This window comes from Cebus imitator, unplaced genomic scaffold (assembly GCF_001604975.1).
Source record: "Cebus imitator isolate Cc_AM_T3 unplaced genomic scaffold, Cebus_imitator-1.0 Scaffold579, whole genome shotgun sequence".
Classification (NCBI taxonomy): domain Eukaryota; kingdom Metazoa; phylum Chordata; class Mammalia; order Primates; family Cebidae; genus Cebus; species Cebus imitator.
Window position 1 is genome coordinate 250641 of NW_016107894.1, and position 19533 is coordinate 270173.

General features: G+C 37.9%; 1 protein-coding gene across 7 annotated transcripts in view; it reads right to left on the bottom strand.

Moving 5' to 3' along the window:
• Positions 1-19533, bottom strand: part of TMEM87A (transmembrane protein 87A) — a 57291-nt gene that overhangs the window by 15368 nt on the left and 22390 nt on the right. For 4 of the 7 annotated variants that reach the window (XM_037734165.1, XM_017516296.2, XM_017516299.2 and 1 more), the window contains 9 exons: positions 17585-17702; positions 14305-14366; positions 11498-11681; positions 10389-10488; positions 7043-7136; positions 5981-6052; positions 2515-2623; positions 1519-1577; positions 627-730 (listed from right to left, as the gene is read on the bottom strand). In XM_037734165.1, coding sequence (XP_037590093.1) covers positions 627-730; positions 1519-1577; positions 2515-2623; positions 5981-6052; positions 7043-7136; positions 10389-10488; positions 11498-11681; positions 14305-14366; positions 17585-17702 — 902 coding nt within the window. Of the gene's footprint in view, positions 1-626; positions 731-1518; positions 1578-2514; positions 2624-5316; positions 5386-5980; positions 6053-7042; positions 7137-10388; positions 10489-11497; positions 11682-14304; positions 14367-17584; positions 17703-19533 lie in introns of all 7 variants that reach the window. The other 3 variants (XM_037734167.1, XM_017516300.2, XM_017516297.2) reach the window with 1 other exon arrangement.

The window sequence follows — 19533 nt, forward strand, 5'->3', positions numbered from 1 at the left end:
TAGAGACGGGGTTTCACCATGTTGACCAGGATGGTCTCGATCTCTTGACCTCGTGATCCACCCGCCTCGGCCTCCCAAAGTGCTGGGATTACAGGCTTGAGCCACCGCGCCCGGCCATATGTCAGCATTTTTTTTTAAGCAATAAAGTGTTTTTAAATTAAGGTACGTACATTTTTTAGACATAATGCTATTGCACACATAGTAGACTACAGAATAGTGTAAACATAACTTTAATATGCACTGGAAAAACCAAAGAATGTACATGACGCATGTTACTGAAGCATTTGCTTTACTGTGATGGTATGAAACCAAACTTGCAATTTATCTCCACAGTATGCCTGTATATTTATCACAAAATGTCAGAGATGAATGGAACCTCATGTGACTTGGTTTAATCCCCCCTCATTATACAGAAAGGAAACTAAGGCCAGGGAGGTGGAGAGGCCACATGCCAAAAATCATGAAGTAAGTTAAGAGAGCTGAGACAGGAACCCAGTTTGTCTGATTCTGGGCCCAGTGTTCCTTCCACTATATGACACAGCCCTGATACTGTTCCCCAGTGTACCACCCCTAACTGATAACATGGTCATTTCATGTTAGCAGAATAAACCGAAGAGTCCAAGAACCTCTGGTTGTTTGCAGATGGTCGCCAGAGAACCATGATGACAAAGAGGATCATGGAGAACAGCAAGCGCCAGATGGCATCATCTACCCACAGCTCTCGCCAGTCCTACAATATGGGGGAGAAGTACATTTATACACGTTATCTAAACCCTTTGTTCATAAAGCCTTTGGCATAGAACAAAAGTCACTTATTTGTCCATTCAAGTTATATTTAGTAAGAGCCTGCTATTTGCTTAGTACTGTGGTACGTGTGGGAAAACAAAGTGAACAAATGTAGTTTTTGCCCTTGTAGTTCTTACTGTTTTTTTTTTTTTTTTTTTAAAGGCATCAATGGAACAGAGTATTTGTCAAAGCTCTGTCATCAGCCTGAGAAGCTTTAAGAAAGGGTTTTATACAGGGTTAGAGAAACTTACATTAGGTTGGTATAAGTTATAATTTTCATTTTCATTTATTTATTTATTTTTAACAAAATAGAGGCTTAGCTGCTTCTAAAGAAATCCTATTGGCCACAGTCTTTGAGCTCAGATCTTAAGGACATAGCTTCTATTCAGATTAGTATTATTTCTACAAATGGTACTTAATATTTAGTACTCTGGACTTCTTAAAATTTTTAGTTAAGACTGGGTTATAGCATACTATAGTTATAACTTACAAAATTCTCTCCCAATATTGGGAGAACACAGTCAGATGAAACAAACAAAAAACTACTATAATACCAAGCACCATGATAGTGCAGAATATTTAGGAGTAAGGAAGTATTATGACTCTCAGAGTAGAGACCTAGCCCTAATTTTTTATAAGGTATATATAACTTAAAAGAACCTTACCACTGTCATCAACATCATCAGTTGTTTATAAGACAGTACATTATTCATAAATGTGCTTATAACTCACCGACTGACATGTCACTATTCTGAACTTCATGGTTGTCCAGATGATAAACACAATAGATGCTAACAGTAAATGAAAAACCAGGTCAGAGGATGAATGCTAGTTTACATCCCCAATTACATTCCCCCATTTCTGGTTAAGTGGAATCCCACACACCCCAAATCCCCAAATACATCACAATTCTAACAGTTATTTTAACAAACGTATTCAATACAAATTTACTGTATACCTACTATCAGCAAGGCTCATGATACATACTCTGGTCAATCCTTTCTGTATTTAAATAATAATTTGGTAATAATTTTATTTGCCATCTGGCTACATCAGTAACCATCATGGCTGGAAAATAAGGTATTGGAAATATAGCTCTTTCCAGCATTATCAATATAATTTTTTTCCTTTTATCCTTAGTATAGTAATGCTAATTTTTCTTTGGGTGGTCAGATGAAAAAAAAAAGATTATTAAAATGTAATATAAACAGAAGAGCTAGTTCCAATCAGAGATCAGATCTCACTATTCCTGGTACAAGGGCGATGAGGTAGGCAAATTAGCCTAGTTAGGTTACAGTCCACCTAATGTCAATTTTTGACATATGCTGGCTGACATACATAATGCACTATAATAGCAATGCACTCTACTCTAAAATTCTACATCTATTTAATAAAACTAAATAAACATGTGGTAATGTCTTCTAAAAGAAGCACTCTCCAGCACTTAAGCTAACTAACCTCAAGAAAAAGAATGCCTCAAAAAAGAATGCGAATAGAAGAGGGATAAATGAAGAGCTGAAATGTGAGGTTCAGGTATTGTACACAAAATAAATGGTTCTTAACTTTTTAAAAACCATAGATCCTTCTGAGAATCTGAAAAGAGCTAAGAGCCCTTTTCCCAAGTGAAATATACAAAACTTTCTATGCCCACTCATGGTGTTTCAGGTTAAGAATCTCCATTCTAAACAGATCACATCTGAACTCTAAGAAGAAAAGTCGTAGACTTACCTGCCACTGCCAAGATAAGCGTGTTGGTGAAATGCCGATACAAAGACAGTTTTACAATGTTCCTCCGAAGTTTTAACAGCTTCATTGTTTGAGTCAGGCTAATAAATATGTGTTTGCAGGTCAAGGAATTCAACATTCAGGAAAAAAACAGTAAGCTAGCCAATTAGTCTTCAGGTTTCTTTGAGGATCTGGGGTCATCCTAATAAACTTACAGATCTCTCAGAGGCCTTACAGCTCTCTTATTCTCACTTAATCTCACAAAGACCTCAAGATTAATAAGAAAGTCATTTTCTTTGCTTTTCCTTTTTTTTTTTTTTTAATTTTGTGTGAAACAGGGTCTTGCTCTGTTGCCCGGACTGGAGTTCAGTGGCATAATCACAGCTCACTGCAGCCTTGACTACCAAGACTGAAGTGATCCTCCTACTTCAGCCTCACAAGCAACAGGAACTACAGGCATGCGCCACCATGCCTGGCTAATTTTTATTTTTTTTTGTAGAGATGGGGTCTCATTATGTTGCTCAGGCTGGACTTGAACTCCTGGCCTCAACTGATCCTCCTGCCTTTGCCTCCCAAAGCACTGGCATTACAGTCGTGAGTCACCATGCCTGGCCGAAGGTCATCATTTTCAGTAAGACATTAAAGAGAAGACAGAGCCAGGATAAAGAAAGAATGTACAAAATCACAAGATAAAAAATATATTAAAAAGAGAAAGGAAGGGGCTTTCTAGAGAAACAAAAAAGACAGAAAATAAATAGAAAGGGAAATGGTAGAAGATAAAAGTGAACGTGAGTAATAGCCAAGGGACAAAGAGTTAGCATTGTCTTCTCTCTCCCTTTAAGGTGGGTAGCTCTGTTCTCATCTAACCAGCGAATCTAGTTCAGGGTCATAATTAACACTTGTGCCTATTATCTCCCAGAGATCTACACTCAGTCCCCTCATGACATCTTAAGGAATCTGCCAGCAGTTGCCTACACTATCCTGAATTAAGAGGCCTTACAACTGGTTGAGAAGCCCATATGGTTTGATTCCAAAAGTAATGACCCTCCACTTCCAGAATATTATTCTCACACAGAAGTTGCTAGAGAAAAACAGGACAGGAATTGATGACTACAAAAATGGTTATCTGCTCTCACATTCAATTTCTTTTCTTTCTTTTTGAGACAGGGTCTCACTGTCACCCAGGCTGGAGTACAGAGGCACAATCTTGGCTCACTGCAACCTCCACTTCCAGGGCTCAAGTGATTCTCCTGCCTCAGCCTCCTGAGTAGCTGGGACCAAAAGCACGGGCCACCATACCTGACTAATTTTTGTATTTTTTTGTAGAGATGGGGCTTTGCCTTGTTGCCCAAGCTCATCTCAAACTCCTGAGCTTGAAGCAATCTGCCCACCTCAGCCTCCCATAGTGCTAGAATTACAGGCATGAGCCACCGTGCTTGCCTCAATTTTCAGAATGTGGAGTACATATAAAAATAATGGATTAGGCACTTGATCGGCCTTATAGCTATTACCTAGTCATTCCCACCTCTCTCTTTACTTCTCTCAATGCTCGTAGAGGTTCACAAAACACTTGGAAAGATACTAATCTAGAAAAGCTTTGGCCATTTAGACCAAGGACACTTTAACTGAAAACTCTTATATGGCAACCCACTCAAATTCACAAAACAATTTTGTTCACATTCACAGTTTTCCAAGTCTCAATTTATCAAGTCGGTAATAACTGAAAACTGCAAACAGGATCAAATATATAAAAACCAAAACAAATGCAAAATAAGATAAAGTCCAAAAACTTATATCCTTTAGCCATCAGGCCAAGTCCCTAATAAATACATTTAATTTTAAAGAGCAGGAGAGAAAGATTACTCAAATAGAAGCTTGTTTGTTATCTGCTGGTTGACTCTGCCTGTAAATGAATCAATTATTTATTTTGAAGGGTAGTAGTCTTCAAACAATTTCAGGTCAGCTTCTGAATGAGGGAACAAAACACTCACCCCATAAGGGTTAAAACCTGCTGAATCTGGGCCGGGCGCAGTGGCTCATGCCTGTAATCCTAGCACTATGGGAGGCCCAGAAAAGCAGATCATGAAGTGAGGAGATCAAGATCATTCTGGCTAACACAGTGAAAACCGATTTCTACTAAAAATACAAATAATTAACCAGGCATGGCAGCATGTGCCTGTACTCCCAGCTACTCGGGAGGCTGAGGCAGGAGAATCGCTTGAACCCGGGAGGTGGAGGCTGCAATAAGCCGAGACTGCACCACTGCACTCCAGCTTGGGTGACAGAGTGAGACTCCGTCTAAAAAAAAAAAAAAGAAAAAGAAAAAGAAAAAGAAAAAAATCTGCTGAACCTACACAGAGTTTCAGAAGAATCAAAGCACCTTACGTAGTTCCTGAAATCAAATTTTAAGGACCAAGATCTTTTGATAAGTTTCAACGCATTTAATAACTGCTAGCTAGAGGCTAAAAGGAAGACCAGGACCAGCACAGCCAGTGATTCTAACACTAAATGTTTAGGTACACAACCAAAATCAAGGTGAAATGCTCATTTAAAAGAAAAAAGCTAAAAGATTTTATCTCGAGCTCGGTCCACAGTCATCAATTTCCAATTTGGTTTTAAAATTAAAAAAAAAAAAAAAAAACCTGCTTATTCGAACCCTCAGGTTGTTAAGACTTAGCATGCACTATTCCCCACACTAAGGAGTAATCAACAAAACTGATAAAACTCTTCGCAGAAAGATCAATGGAAACCCATCTCCAAGGGGAGAAAACGGATCATCATCAAACAAGCCAACGAGAAGGATATCCACCAGCACAAGGCAGTGTCTAGGAAAGCCAAGGGGATAAAGGCCAAGGAAGCAAGATCAGTCTGGGCCTGCAGACAAAGAAAAAGAAGAGGTGAAAAACAGATGTCTAGAGAGGCACAGAGAAGAAACCACCACATGATTTTGCATTTACAGAATCACTGGAATGTTTTTACATCGAACTGAAAGAAAATAAAAAGAATACTTGGCACCTTATTATTCCCTTCTTATAAACCATCACATAGACTATACAGCTATAAGCATTTCACATAAATTGCCAGTTACAATCTCAAAACAATGAAACATATTGCTAACTATCATAGAGTTTTTCATATATAAAGATCCATGTTAAGAAGTGACCATATTCCACAAAAGTTTTAATGTTTATAAGCCCCATCCTAGTCTATCATTTCCTATTATTGTGGTTTTACCTACAAGTCTGAAAAGACTTTTCTCATGTTTAAAAAAAATTACTGCATCATATACAAATAATTATTTCCAAAACTGTAATATAATAAGAGTTTACAAATAAGAGCTCACCCCAAAATAAAATGTAAGGCAATTATCTGTCTCAAAAACTATGCTGCATGTTTCCAGAAGTTTATATAAAAGATGTTTTTTATATAACCCTAATTACCCAATTAATAGGCATTATTGAAAGGATATCCATAAAATAACACAGGCATCAATTGCTGAGAGGGCCAGGTTTACTATCAGAATCAAGGAATCAGAAAAATTCTATAGCAGCAGCAGAAGAAAGAAAATGAAATTGACAGAAGGTTAAAGTTGCTAAAAGTCTAAGAAAATTACATACAGAGGACAGTATGATTCGAAAAGCAAATTTGCATCCACAAAGTGTTTTATTTAAGAGGCAATTTATTGCAAAACATGTTGAGCCCAGTTTTCTTGTGGGCAAAGCCAAGTTTACAGCATTTACAATCTTGAATCTAATAGGTTACTGTGGAGTCTGATTTATTTTTTTAAATAAGAAAATAATTGAAATGGCCTAGAGAAGCCTACTTCTTCTTCATATTAATCCAGTGCTAATAGAAATTTCTTTTCTTCTCTTTTTAAAGGAAGAGGTATCACTCTGTTGCCGGAGTGTAATGGCATAATCATGGCTCACTGCAGCCTGAGCTCAATCAATCCTTCCACCTGAGCCTCCCAAGTAGCTAGGACTACAGTTGCACACCACTGCTCCCAGGCATAAATTTCTTTATCACTTAGATATCAGTGCTTTGGTTTCCTTCCGTGGCAAATAGAATAATTATACAATTCTCCAAAACGGTGTGAAAAGTTCACTAGCTGCCTTTTAAAGAAGTTTTGAAACTCAAATGTCGACTAAGAAACAAAGTTACTTTAGATTAGATTAACCAGTGTGCATGACTACAAAGTCTGCCCTTATACAAGAATTCCAGTCTGTAATCCATCAATTAGAAAAAGAAGAAAAACAAAATGCAAGCCAACTGCTTAGGAGGAAGAACTAAAATGATTACCCATCCAGACACAGGTGGAAAAGCATTCACTCCGGACACACATTAAATTTATGAAGCTCTAATACGAAGATTAAAAAGAAAACATGAACTATACATACACTTTGAAAATCAGATCCCGAAAGTGACTCACAGCAAACAGTAAAGAAGCCCACAGACATTTCCGATTCACACTGTCAAGATGTAAGCAATACAACTGAAGTGACCATAGAAAATGAGATTAAGCAGTACTAACCCCAGTAACTCTGAGGACCCCTTCCATGCCAGAGAACAAAAGATAGAGGGCACCTGCTACTACAACCTTATGAAGCGTGACTCCAAGGCGTGGCCTAAAGAGGAAGCAAAGAGATACTTGAGTTCATATGGAACAAAGCCCAAAACAAGTTAAGTAACAGGAACTCGTGTTAATTAATACAGGCCAACAATTTAAAGCAATAAAGAACATGCTCTTGATTCACCTAACAGAAAAAAACTCCTAAGACTATATGGTCTTAAAACAAGATAGGAAACACTGTAACTTAAGATCTGGTGTCCGGTTACCACATTTAAAAAAAACTTTCCTTAGAAAATTTTGAAACATATTCGCATATAATGCGCCCTTATAAACCTTTCACCGAGGCCCAAAAACTATCAACTTGTGGCCAATTCTGTCCCATGCATGCCTCTTCCACTTGTCTCCCTTTCATATTCTCTTGATGCAAATCCTAGACAGCATTATCTTTGACATATTTCAGTATGTGTTTTTAATAAATGAGGACCTTATTTTTCTTTAGTATTTCAATGGCTACAAAAGAACCTTTCTTTTTTTGCCCCCCTAAAGAAACAGGGTCTCATTCTGTTGCCCAGGATAAGTGCAGTGGCCCAGTCACAGCTCACTGCAGCCTTGAACTCCTGGGCTCAAGCGACTCTCCCACTTCAGCCTCCTGAGTAGCTGGTGACTACAGGCAAGTCCCACTATATCAGGCTATTTTTTTTTTTTAATGTTTTATAGAGACAAGGTCTCACTATGTTGTCCAGGCTGGTCTAGAACTCTGAGGCTCAAGCAATCCTCTTGCCTTGGCCTCCCCAAGGGCAGGGATTACAGCATGAGCCACTGTTCCCAGCCCACAAATGAAACTTTTAAAAAGCATACCCAAAATACCACTATCAAATCTAAACACTCTAACAATTCCTTAATATAATCAAATATCCTAATTGATTATACATTAAACAGTGTATTTGCAAGCTCAAAACCTAACATTTGAAAAGTTTTCTGAGCAACTTCTGTTTGATGGAGAAAAAGCCTTAGATTCTTGAGATTCAAAATTCTACACAACCAGAATTCACATTTTAACAAAATCCTTAGGTGATTCCTTAGTGTAGTTTAAGATGGGCTGCCTTAAATCATGTCTGCATAGGCCTTACCAATATTTGTTCTTAGATTTTTTGTTATACACTAGGAAAAACTCCATATGAGCAGGGAATTTTCTCCGCATTCATCTTGGAAACCTAGAATATTTCCTGGCATATAGAAGGCACTCAAATAATTGTTAAATAAATATGTTTTAAGAATTAAAATTCCCACTGGGTGAGGTGGTTCACACCTGTAATCCCAGCACTTTGGGAGGCCAAGGCGGGTGGATCATGTGAAATCTAGTCTCTATTAAAAATACAAAAATCAGCCAGGTGTGGTGGCGGGCACCTGTAATCACAGTAACCCCAGCTACCGGGGAGGCTAAGGCAGGAGAATCACTTGAACCCAGGAGGCAGAGGTTGCAGTGAGCCAGGACCACACCATTGCACTTCAGTGTGGGAAACAGAGCGAGACTCTGTCTCAAAAAAAAAAAAAAAGAATTGAAATTTCCCATACCTCTAATCTCATTTAAAGCAAAACTCCTTTAAATGAATAAACAAACTTAAAACAACTAAACTCAATCCTACTTAAAACACTTAAAGCACGACTTAATCCCACTTAAAGCAAAAATCCTTGAAATAACTCTCTATACAATTATTCTAATTCCTCTCTTCTTTATTCTCTGTGGAACTCTCCTCAGTTGGGCTTTTGTCCCTATCACTTCACCAAAACTATTCCTGTGATGGTCACTATGAACCTCTGTGTAGTTAGACTCAATGGTCAATTCTCACTTGATCTATCAGGATCACCTGACACAATCATTTCCTCCTTGAAACACATTCTTCAGTCTTATACCCACCTAACTGGTCACTCCTTAATTTCCTGGGCTAACTCTATGTCATCTTACAGACTTCTAAATATTAAATATTCAAGGGCCTAGTTCTTGGACCTCTTCTCTATATATATTCACCTCCTTGGTGACCAAATCCTGTCTCATGACTTTATTTTATTTATTTATTTACTTTTTGAAGACAGAGTCTCACTCTGTCACCCAGGCTAGGGTACAGTAGGGTGATCTCGGCTCACTGCAACCTTCTACCTCACAGGTTCAAGCGATTCTCCTGCTTCAGCCTCCTGAGTAGCTGGGACTACAGGCGCACACCACCATACCTGGCTAATTTTTTGTATTTTAGTAGAGATGGGGTTTCACCATGTTGTCCAGGCTGGTCCTAAACTCCTGACCTCAGGAAATCTGTCTACCTCGGCCTCCCAAAGTCCTAGGATTATAGGCGTGAGCCACCGCGCCCAGCCCTCACCATTGTAAATAATATCTGCATCTTCATGACTCCCAAACTTTTATCTCTGTCCCAACATCTTCCCTTTGTTTTCCCTACTCAGTTATCTAACTGAACTCCAATCTTGCCCCTGCTCCACAGTTATGTCACCTAAGGTCTTCCTGAACTCAGTAAGTTTTCATTTCTAACCTGCCATTTGATCAGACCAAAACAGTTCGGATCATCCTTAATTCCTCCTCTCTTTCACATCACACATCTGATCCATTAGCAAATTCCATTGGTTTCACCTTCAAAATATACATAGGATCTGATCTCAACTCAGCACCTCTTCCCTTGGCTATACATAAGTTCCCTCACCTCCTTCAAGTCTCTGCTTAAATGTCATTCAGTGAAGCCCTCCTTGATTACCGTATGTACAACTGCAAGCTCTAGCTCCTGCATTACCTACTCCACTGCACGTTTCACTGACATATTAAAATATTTTACTCACTTATTTCAATTTTGTCTTTGTCCCCTCCCTCCACAAATGTAAACTCAAAGTCTGCTGTTTACTTGCTATATCCTCAGGGTCTGGAACAATGTCTTGAAGAATGCCTATAGAAGACACTCAATAAAAATAAAATTTTTTGGATAGAAAAATATTTTCAGACAGTAACCACAAGGATGTGTTTCCCATAAAAAATCTGATTTGCAAAAAATATTATGGAAGTATAAAGTCTCTAGGTTTACTATAAAAGTCTGGTGTTTCAGTTTTCCTACAGATGCTCCTCCTAGGAAGTGAAATGAAATACTAACAGTTTCCCAACATTTACAACACTACAAAATTTCAGATAACTTTCTGTTTCAGAATTATTTATCAACTCTTTCAGAACCACTATACCGGGAACATCCAATACTGTTTTAATTTAATCAGCACTTTAATTTGCTCTTCCATACAGGAAGTTAATACTTACTTGACAATGCCATATCCCAGACTGACTATGATGACCAGGGTTCGAGCCAGTGAGCGTTTCACTGCTGAAAGCAGCTCTGCAAGGATCAAAGCACCTTGGACTATGAAAAAAAGAAGAGAAATGGCACCATAATGTAGGTTTGGCAACAGGCAAGATGCCAATACCAGACTGCTGATTTCTACACTCTTCAGAATAAGCATTGGTATTGGTCCTAAAAAAGTGGAATACCTCTTCTGCAGTTTTTACAGTATACAAGTTGATACCACTTACAAACTCACTCATGAGTGGTATCAGCTTGTATACTGTATTACAATCTGGATGTGCTCAACTCAGCTCCCTCCCCAACTTGCCCCTAAATTCACTAAACCTTTAACAGAATACCTCATCCTTTATAAACAGTTTGTAGCATCAAAACAATTTCCTCCATTTTTAAAAACTGAAATACAGCTACACATAGAAAGGCAAAAACCACACTCAGGTACACACCTGATGACACGTATAGTTTAACTCATTTTCAAGACCTTTCAAAGACCAGGGAAAATCTAATCAGTTTATCTCACAATAATATTTATAACTAAATTAAATGGTCTGACAAGAAAAAAACTGAAGCAATCACAAAAAACTACAGTATAAAACAAGTTCTGTCAGTACCAGTTCACCTTACTAAACCATAAGCACTTTCCCATTTTCTTGATATGACAATATTTTATCAATCAGATGCACTTTCCCACCACATTTTGAGATCTTTGAAAGCAAGGTATGTCTTACAGTCAATGACATCTTACAATTAAATTGGCATGGTTTACTTACTTTCTTAGATGTATAATAGTGCCTTAGAAATCAATGGAAATTGAGATTTGATGATGTTAATTAACAATCGCTCCCAATAAGGCCACTACTTTTGTGACTTTAGTGTGCATATTGCAGCAAAATTAGTCTTACATCACTGAACTCATAAGATTAAAAAAAAAGTCAGACTCATAGTGATTCTGCTTAAGTTATTGTAACAATTAAGTAACTGAAAAGTTAGACCTATTTAGTGACTGCTGACCTTAGGAATATTTTCACACATCTCACCTTCCAACCACAAACATTTTTTGGTTACTTACCAGATTCTCCTTTGTATCGGATATTCTGAAATTCTGCATAGAAGACAGCTTTCTCAAGCATTCCCAGAAAGATGACAGCTCCAATCCAAAACTGAATTCTCAGGAGATCTCTCCAGTAGCAGGCAGACCATGCCAGCCACAGAACACCAAACAGGACATATACAATACACATCACCATGAAAAACTGTTATCAAATTGGGTGAAAGATAAAAAGGAGGATTAGGGCCAAGAGCCAAGTCCATAGATTTAGAATCAATATATACTCTATTTTTTTTTTTTAAAGAGATGGGGTCTTGCTGTGTTGCCCAGGATAGTCTTGAACTTGTGGGCTCAAGGAATCCTCCCACCTCTGTTCTCCAAAGTGTTGGGGTTACAGGTGTTAAGTCACCGTACCTGTCCTGAATCAATATATAGTCTTAACAAGTCACAAAAATATATATTCTACCTTCTAGTTAAAAAATAATTATTCCGGCCAGGTGTGGTTGATCATGCCTGTAATCCAGCACTGTGGGATGCTGAGGCCGGCAGATCACCTGAGGTCAAGACTTCAAGACTAGCCTGACCAACATGGAGATACCCCGCTTCTACTGAAAATACAACATTTGTCAGACGTGGTGGCCATGCCTGTAATCCAAGCTACTTTGGAGGCTGAGGCAAGAAATGCTTGAACCTAGGCGGTGGAGGTTGTGGTGAGCGGAGATGGTGCCATTGCACTCCAGCCTGGGCAACAAGAGCGAAACTCCATATCAAAAAAATAAATAAATTAAAATAATTACTCCTTTGGACTTTAATGCAAATATGAAAGAACTATCTTGAGTAGAGGAAGACAACATATGAACTTGTCCCCAAGAGCGAATGTTCTCATATATATATAACATAGGCATGCCATATAGAAGGTGCTCTCTATAATACATACACACACATATATATCATATATATACAGAGCACCCAGCCTGCTCTCCTATATTAAAAGAGCTTTTTCTGGTCAGGCGTGGTAATTCATGCCTGTAATAGTGCTTTGGGAAGCTGAGGCAGGAGGACTGCTTGAGGTCAGGAGTTCAAGGCCAGTCTGGGCAACGTAGCAAGACCCTGACCCTACAAAAAATAAAAATTAGGCCAGGTGTGGTGGCTCACACCTATAATCCCAGCACTTTGGGAGGCAGAGGTGGGCAGATTACTTGAGGTCAGGAGTTCATGACCAGCCTGGTCAACATGGTGAAACACCATCTCTACTAAAAATACAAAGATTAGCTGGGTGTGGTGGCGTGCAACTGTAGTCCCAGCTACTCGGGAGGCTGAGACAGGAGAATTGCTTGAACCCTGGAAATGAAGGTTGCAGTGAGCCGAGATCTCACCATTACACTCCAGCCTGAGTGACAGCATGAGACTCTGTCTCAAAAAATAAAAACAAACAAAAAAAATAAAATAAAATAAAAATTAACCAGGCATAGTGGCACATGCCTGTTGTCCTAGCTGCTCAGGAGGCTGAGATGGAGGACAGCTTGAGCCTGGAGTTTAAGGCCGCAGTGAGCCATTATCATGCCAATGCACTCTAGCCTGGGAGACGGAGTGAGACTCTCTCTCTCTTTTTTTTTTTTTTTGAGATGGAATCTTGCTCTGTCGCCCAGGCTGGAGGGCAACAGCGCGATCTAGGCTCACTGAGACCTCTGTCTCCCAGTTTCAAGCAATTCTCTTGCTTTAGCCTCCCAAGTGGCTGGGATTACAGGTGCACGCCACCATGCCCAGCTGATGTTTGTATTTTTAGTAGAGATGGGATTTCACCATGTTGGCCAGGATGGTGGTCTTGATGTCCTGACCTCATGATCCACCCACCTCAGCCTCCCAAAGTGCTGGGAATACAGGTGTGAGCCACTGCATCGAGCCACTTTTTTTTTAAAGAAGGAGCTATTTCAGCTCACAATCTAAAATTAAATAGATGAAGACAACGCTGAAGAAGAAAAATGGCATGATCATTAGGATACATCCAGAGGCAAAGAAACACAACAAAATAGCAAAACTATTAAAAGGGAAAGGAAGAAGAGAATAATCATGAACAAAGGAAATCAAAAATACATTAAGGATATTATTCTCAGACACAGATATGCATACATGCACACACACACACACACACACACACACACACACACACACACACCCAAAGAGAAGGGAGCTTCACCATTTACTTAATTTTTTGTTGTTAAGACAGTTTCACTCTGTTGCCCAGGCTAAAGTACAGTGGCACGATCTCAGCTCACTGTAACCTCCGCCTTCCAAGTTCAAGCAATTTTCCTGCTTCAGCCTCCCGAATAGCTGGGGCTACAGGTGTGTGCCACCACATCTAGCTAATTTTCGTATTTTTAGTAGAGACAAGGTTTCACCATGTTGGCCAGGGTGGTCTGGACTCCTGACCTCAACTGATCTGCGGGCCTCAGCTTCCCAAAGTGCTGGGATTAAAGGCGTGAACCACGGCACCCAGCCTCATTTAGTTAATGAAAGTGGGATCAGAAACGATAGAGTTGTAGTAAAAAGTACCCTGTTATGGGTCCTAGAGAGAATGTGACATGATCTTTGAGGTATTTCCAGGTCATTATACCCCTTCATTATACAGATAAGAAAATGAGGCATATAAAGGTATACTGACTCTCTCAAAGTCCCAGTCTAAAAAGAAAGAAGTCTACAACCACAAGCAACATTTTCTGAATTGCATAGGAACAATTTGTTAAAAAAGAATACTGCCACAAAACATGGGACAACCTTTTAAGCTAAAATCATTCATTACTGAGGTTAAAGAACATAAAATCACTTACAATCATCAAGGGATAGTCTTCAAGCGTGAGGTATTCATAGGGACCTTTCACTTCAACAGTCACTGCCAAATACAGTACTCAGAATTAATTTATAGGATGCAGAAATTAAACAAAAACATTGCCTAATATTTGTATAATAAAATTAATAAGAATTTAATTGGGTAATTTCAATCCTGGTCAATATTACATTATATTTGTACAGCATTTGGAAAGTCATTAAGTGTTCTCATAGTTCATGCTGCGTCCTGCACAGGTTTCCATGTCTCCACTCTAGTCTGAAGTGGGAAAGCTCTTTTGTTTCCACACGCACATCCTTTAAAGACTAGATTGAATATTTCCACCACACAGCCTTCTCTGGCTGCCCATCTGGAACAACTCCACACATGCTCTAAATTCTAAACATATTTCATATATACTTTTCCTTACAACGCATCACTAAAATATGCTTTACAGGACTTTCTTTTTACATACTGCCATCTTTGTTTTCTATCCTTCCTCATCTGTATTTTCCTATTGCTTTGCTATTTTTTCATGGACTTCAATTTTATGTGATCTTGCTACATTCATGTATCACTTTCAGAATGAAGGCATTGGGAAAAAACTTAAAAATTTAAATTAACTCACATAAAAAAGATGCCATCCCTGATAAAGTAAGGTTGAAATACAGCTTCACAATCATGTAAGCTCGAACCTCATTCCAAAATAAAAATAACTCAGAAGTTCAAATGGAAGCAAACTAACATCCAATAAACATAGAATTGAACTTCCTCAAAACCTGCTAGTTAAGATTTTTCAAATAATTTGTTAATAAAAACAAGGTGTTTAATAAGGCAGAAAAAGTAACAATAATAACATAAATCTGAAAGACATATTTTCCTTACTATTGACTAATTTTAGGATTATCTGTAATTTAAAAAACTATTTTAAGATGGACTATTTTAATATTGTATTGATAAAATGATTTAGATAAATTCTAGGTATGATTAATAAATTAAACTCTGACTCATTTGAGCAGGGATCATCCCTAGAGGCAGACTAATAACTGCTGCCTCTGTACCACCATCGCAGAGTTTCGTAGTTACAATAGAGAAAATGTTTACTATCTGGCTCTTTAAGAAAAAAATCTGCTAGCCCCCGCTCTATGTTAAAATATACATTTACTAAGCACTTACTATTTGACAGGCCTATGGAAAACATAGCAAATAGAAATACGAGTAAGACATTTTCTGCCATCGAATGGGTAACCACCTTGCAGGGGAGAGGGAGTTGAAAAGCTACATAGAAAACTATTCCTCTCAGTCAGAATCAGAAGGATAAGTAGGTATTTTCCAGAACAAAGTAAAAAGCCTTCTACATAGAGGAAATAACATGAACAAAACAGCTGTGAAAGTGTGTGGTATACCTAAAGAACAAATACAGTCTCAGACCGCACATAATACCATATGGTAGTAGTGTTTTGACATAAGGCAGCAAAAGATAAACTGGGACAATTTGTAAAGAGTTTTATAAACCTTGCGGCAAAATGTAGACATTTTATAGGCAATGGGGACACATTAAAGGTTTCAATGACGGGAAGAAAAATGATAAAATTGTATTAGAGCTTCTCCATTCCAAACAAAAGTTGGATAAGATATTTTTTTAATGAGAAAACAAGGTCAGGTGTGGTGACTTATGCCTATAATCCCAGCACTTTGGGAGGCCAAGGTGGGCAGATCACTTTAAGTCAGGGGTTCAAGACCAGCCTGGCCAACATGGTAAAACTAAAAATACAATCTATTAAATAAAAATTTAGTAGATTTAATAATTTAGTAGATAAATAAAAATTCAGTAGATTATAAAAATGCAATCTACTAAAAATATAAAAATTAGCTGGGCACAATGGTGCAGGCCTGTAATACCAGCTACCTGGGAGGCTGAGGCAGGAGAATCACTTGAACCCAGGAGGCAGAGGTTACAGTGAGCTGAGATCACACCACTGCACTCCAGCCTGGGGTGACAGAGTGAAAATAAAAAAAAAAAAAAAAAAAAAGAAAAGAAAAGATAAAAAACAAAGAAAACAAAAAAAGGATACAAGCTCAAAAACAAGACAGATATTTCCAAGAATCAAAACAGAAACTAAGAACAGTGCTTGAAGCTGACTCCATGACCATGTTGGGCTCCTGTGCCAAAAGCAGGCTATGTTTGTTGGATGTGTAGTTCCTATGGGATCACTGAGGCTAGCAGATTTCAAAGAAAAATAAGAGGGACCAGAGCCAGGTTGGATGCATGAAGAAGCTGAAGTAGGATGGAATATAGCTTCTTCTCTAACCTTGTCAAAGAAAGAAGGTTGAAAATGAACACTGGTAACTGTGCCTTGATACTATGATCCATTAGAAAGTCATGGGCCTAAAGAGACAGGAGGATACACATGTATGAGTAAGGTGGAGAGGGGTGGGGAGGGAGGGGTGGAAAGGGGGAGGGGAACAGAGAGAGAGAGAGAGAGAGGGGTGTGTGTGTGTGTGTGAAAGCCAAGTAGTGGTATCCCAGAAGTTCAACAATGATTTAATGTTAAACAACCAGTTAAAGTATGATATAAACTTATTAAATGAGAAAGCCCTTATGATCATTTAAATCAGTATAAGTAAACTATTTAAATCAGTTTAATTAAACTATTTGATAAAGCTAAGTATTCATTCTTAAGTTTTTTTTTTTTTTTAAAAAAGGAAACTACTCTCATTAAAGTAGGAACAGAAAAGAACATCCTTAACCAAATAAAGAATATTTCATAAGTTTTACAGTAAACATAGTACTTAATGGTGAAATATACCAATACAGCCAGTAAAGTCAGAAGCGAGGTTAACGATGGCTGCCATCATTGTTTCCATTTGATATTCTGCTTAAGAAGGCAGGGTAGGAAAGGAAATTGCAAAGTACAAAGAAGAAACAAAGGGGAAGCCACAGGAAATAAGACCAGTCCTGCAAATTCGAGTTAAGAGAATCTGAGCTCTATGAACTACGCAGCAACCTTGGAAAGGAGAACACTTAAATTCTTGAGACATTAAAAACTACCAATGTTAATTAATTTAAAATTTCCTGATCTTCGGCTTTCTGACCAAGTTTTGACAATTCTAGTTCAGAATACTGAAAATATGACACGAATTAAAAAATTTTAAAGCAGGAGTATCAAATGAAGGAAAATGAAATCTGATACCTGAAATAATGAAAAAGCATCTGTAAAGTGCAAGAATGACATAACCAGATAATAACATAACCATTACAAAAAAGCCCAAACTGAACTTACTGGTAAAAAGATTACGCGGTGAATTTTCTTTTGATGATTCTTTTGAGGATGAAATGCCAATATGTACAATAAAAATGTATGGCGCATCTTGCCAAGTTTGCAATGGTTCATGCATTGCCTAGAGAGGGAAAAGGATATCACATCTGCAAATCTTATGAATTAAGAACACAAATCAATAATAAAATATGCAAATTTTGCTCCACAATGTGCCCAGGAACATGGTAAAGTCCTTTTCTTTCATTCATTCAAAGAATAGGCACAAGAAACGAAACAAGCCTAGCACACAAAGTAGGCTACATTATGAATTACTAAAAGGCAAGATACCACATATCTTATACACAAAAATCACATTTAACATATTTTTTTAATGAGGAAAACCACAACTAAAATTACTAAATTTAATCTCTGTTTAAGCCACACTAGGATACCAGTTTGTGTTTTATGTAGACATCACAAAGTAATTTAAACAGAGAATTATTTAAATCACCTTACACAAAAATTAATGACGGTACCAATAAAATGAATGAAAATCACCAATTCCTGAATCCAATTCCCTTTGTTCAACATGCTTCCCAAGAATATCAGAATTTCGGCTAACATGGTGTCACATTTATATAAAAAATTTCACCTGGGGCTAGTCTATGTGGAAAGCCAGAGTCACTGCCTTCAAACTCAAGGAAGACAAATTAACAGTCTCCAAGACCTTGATTTTGAGGGGTAGTGACTCTTGCTTTCCACATAGACTAGTCTTCACAAACACAAGACTAAGATACAATGATAAAGATTAACACAGAAAATAACTGGTTTCTTCTTCCTTGGAATTACAACTTCTTATCATCTGGTCTTATAATGAGAAATGTTTATCCGGAGATCTCTGGGTAAGCTTCTATGATCTTTGAACCCCTCAAAATGAATAACTGATATTGTGTATTTATGCATTCTCCTATGGAGCACAGTTCTTCTCAAATGGTTTAAATGTCCTATAATCAAGAAAAGGCTAACATAGTTCAAAAATTATATTTCATAATAAAAATCTATGTCAAACAAAGCAGATTAAACAATTCTCCAGGTATCCATTTACTAGGTTATCTTAGGAACTTAAGAACATAAATTCCTTCCTAATCATATATTGATTTATCTCTGCCAATACTCTCTGATGAGACTCAGGGGCAATTTGTGAGAAAACTTTACAGCTTCAAAGTTATGGTTAATCCATGTCCAATGAGTCTGAACTTACTCATCAACCTATCAAATGCTGGTGTAATTAGCTGCTCTATTATCATATATGTCTTAAAACCACCTCTTACAAATTCCAAAATAAACCGATCAATTCTCATATTCCAGGATTTGAGAAAGTTTAAATTTAACTCTGGAATGCAGAGATTCTGACCCTGTAAAAATAATATTTATATGCTAGACACTCTGTTAAGCATATGACATTTATTACTTTTTTTTTTTTTTTTTATAGTGTCTCGCTGCATCGCCTAAGCTGGAGTGCAGCTGTACCATCTCAGCTCACTGCAACCTCTGCCTCCCAGGTTCAGGCAATTCTCCTGCCTCAGCCTCCTAAGTAGCTGGGATTACAGGTGCATGCCACCATACCCAGCTAATTTTTTTTTTGTATGTTTAGTAGAGACGGGGTTTTGCCACATTGGCCAGCCTGGTTTCAAAGTCCTGATCCACCAACCTTGGCCTCCCAAAGTGCTGAGATTACAGATATGTACGTATTATTAATTCCTTTGTAAACTAAGGTAAATTTCACAGAACATAAAATTCACAATTTTAATGCATATAAATCAATAGTACGCGGTACAAGCACAATGATGTGCAAATATTACCTCTATGTAGTTCTAAAACATTTTCATCATCCTAAGAAGACCCTGTACTCATTAAGCAGCAGCTCCCCATTTCTCCTTCCTCTCACCACTTGCAACTAATTTACCTCCTGT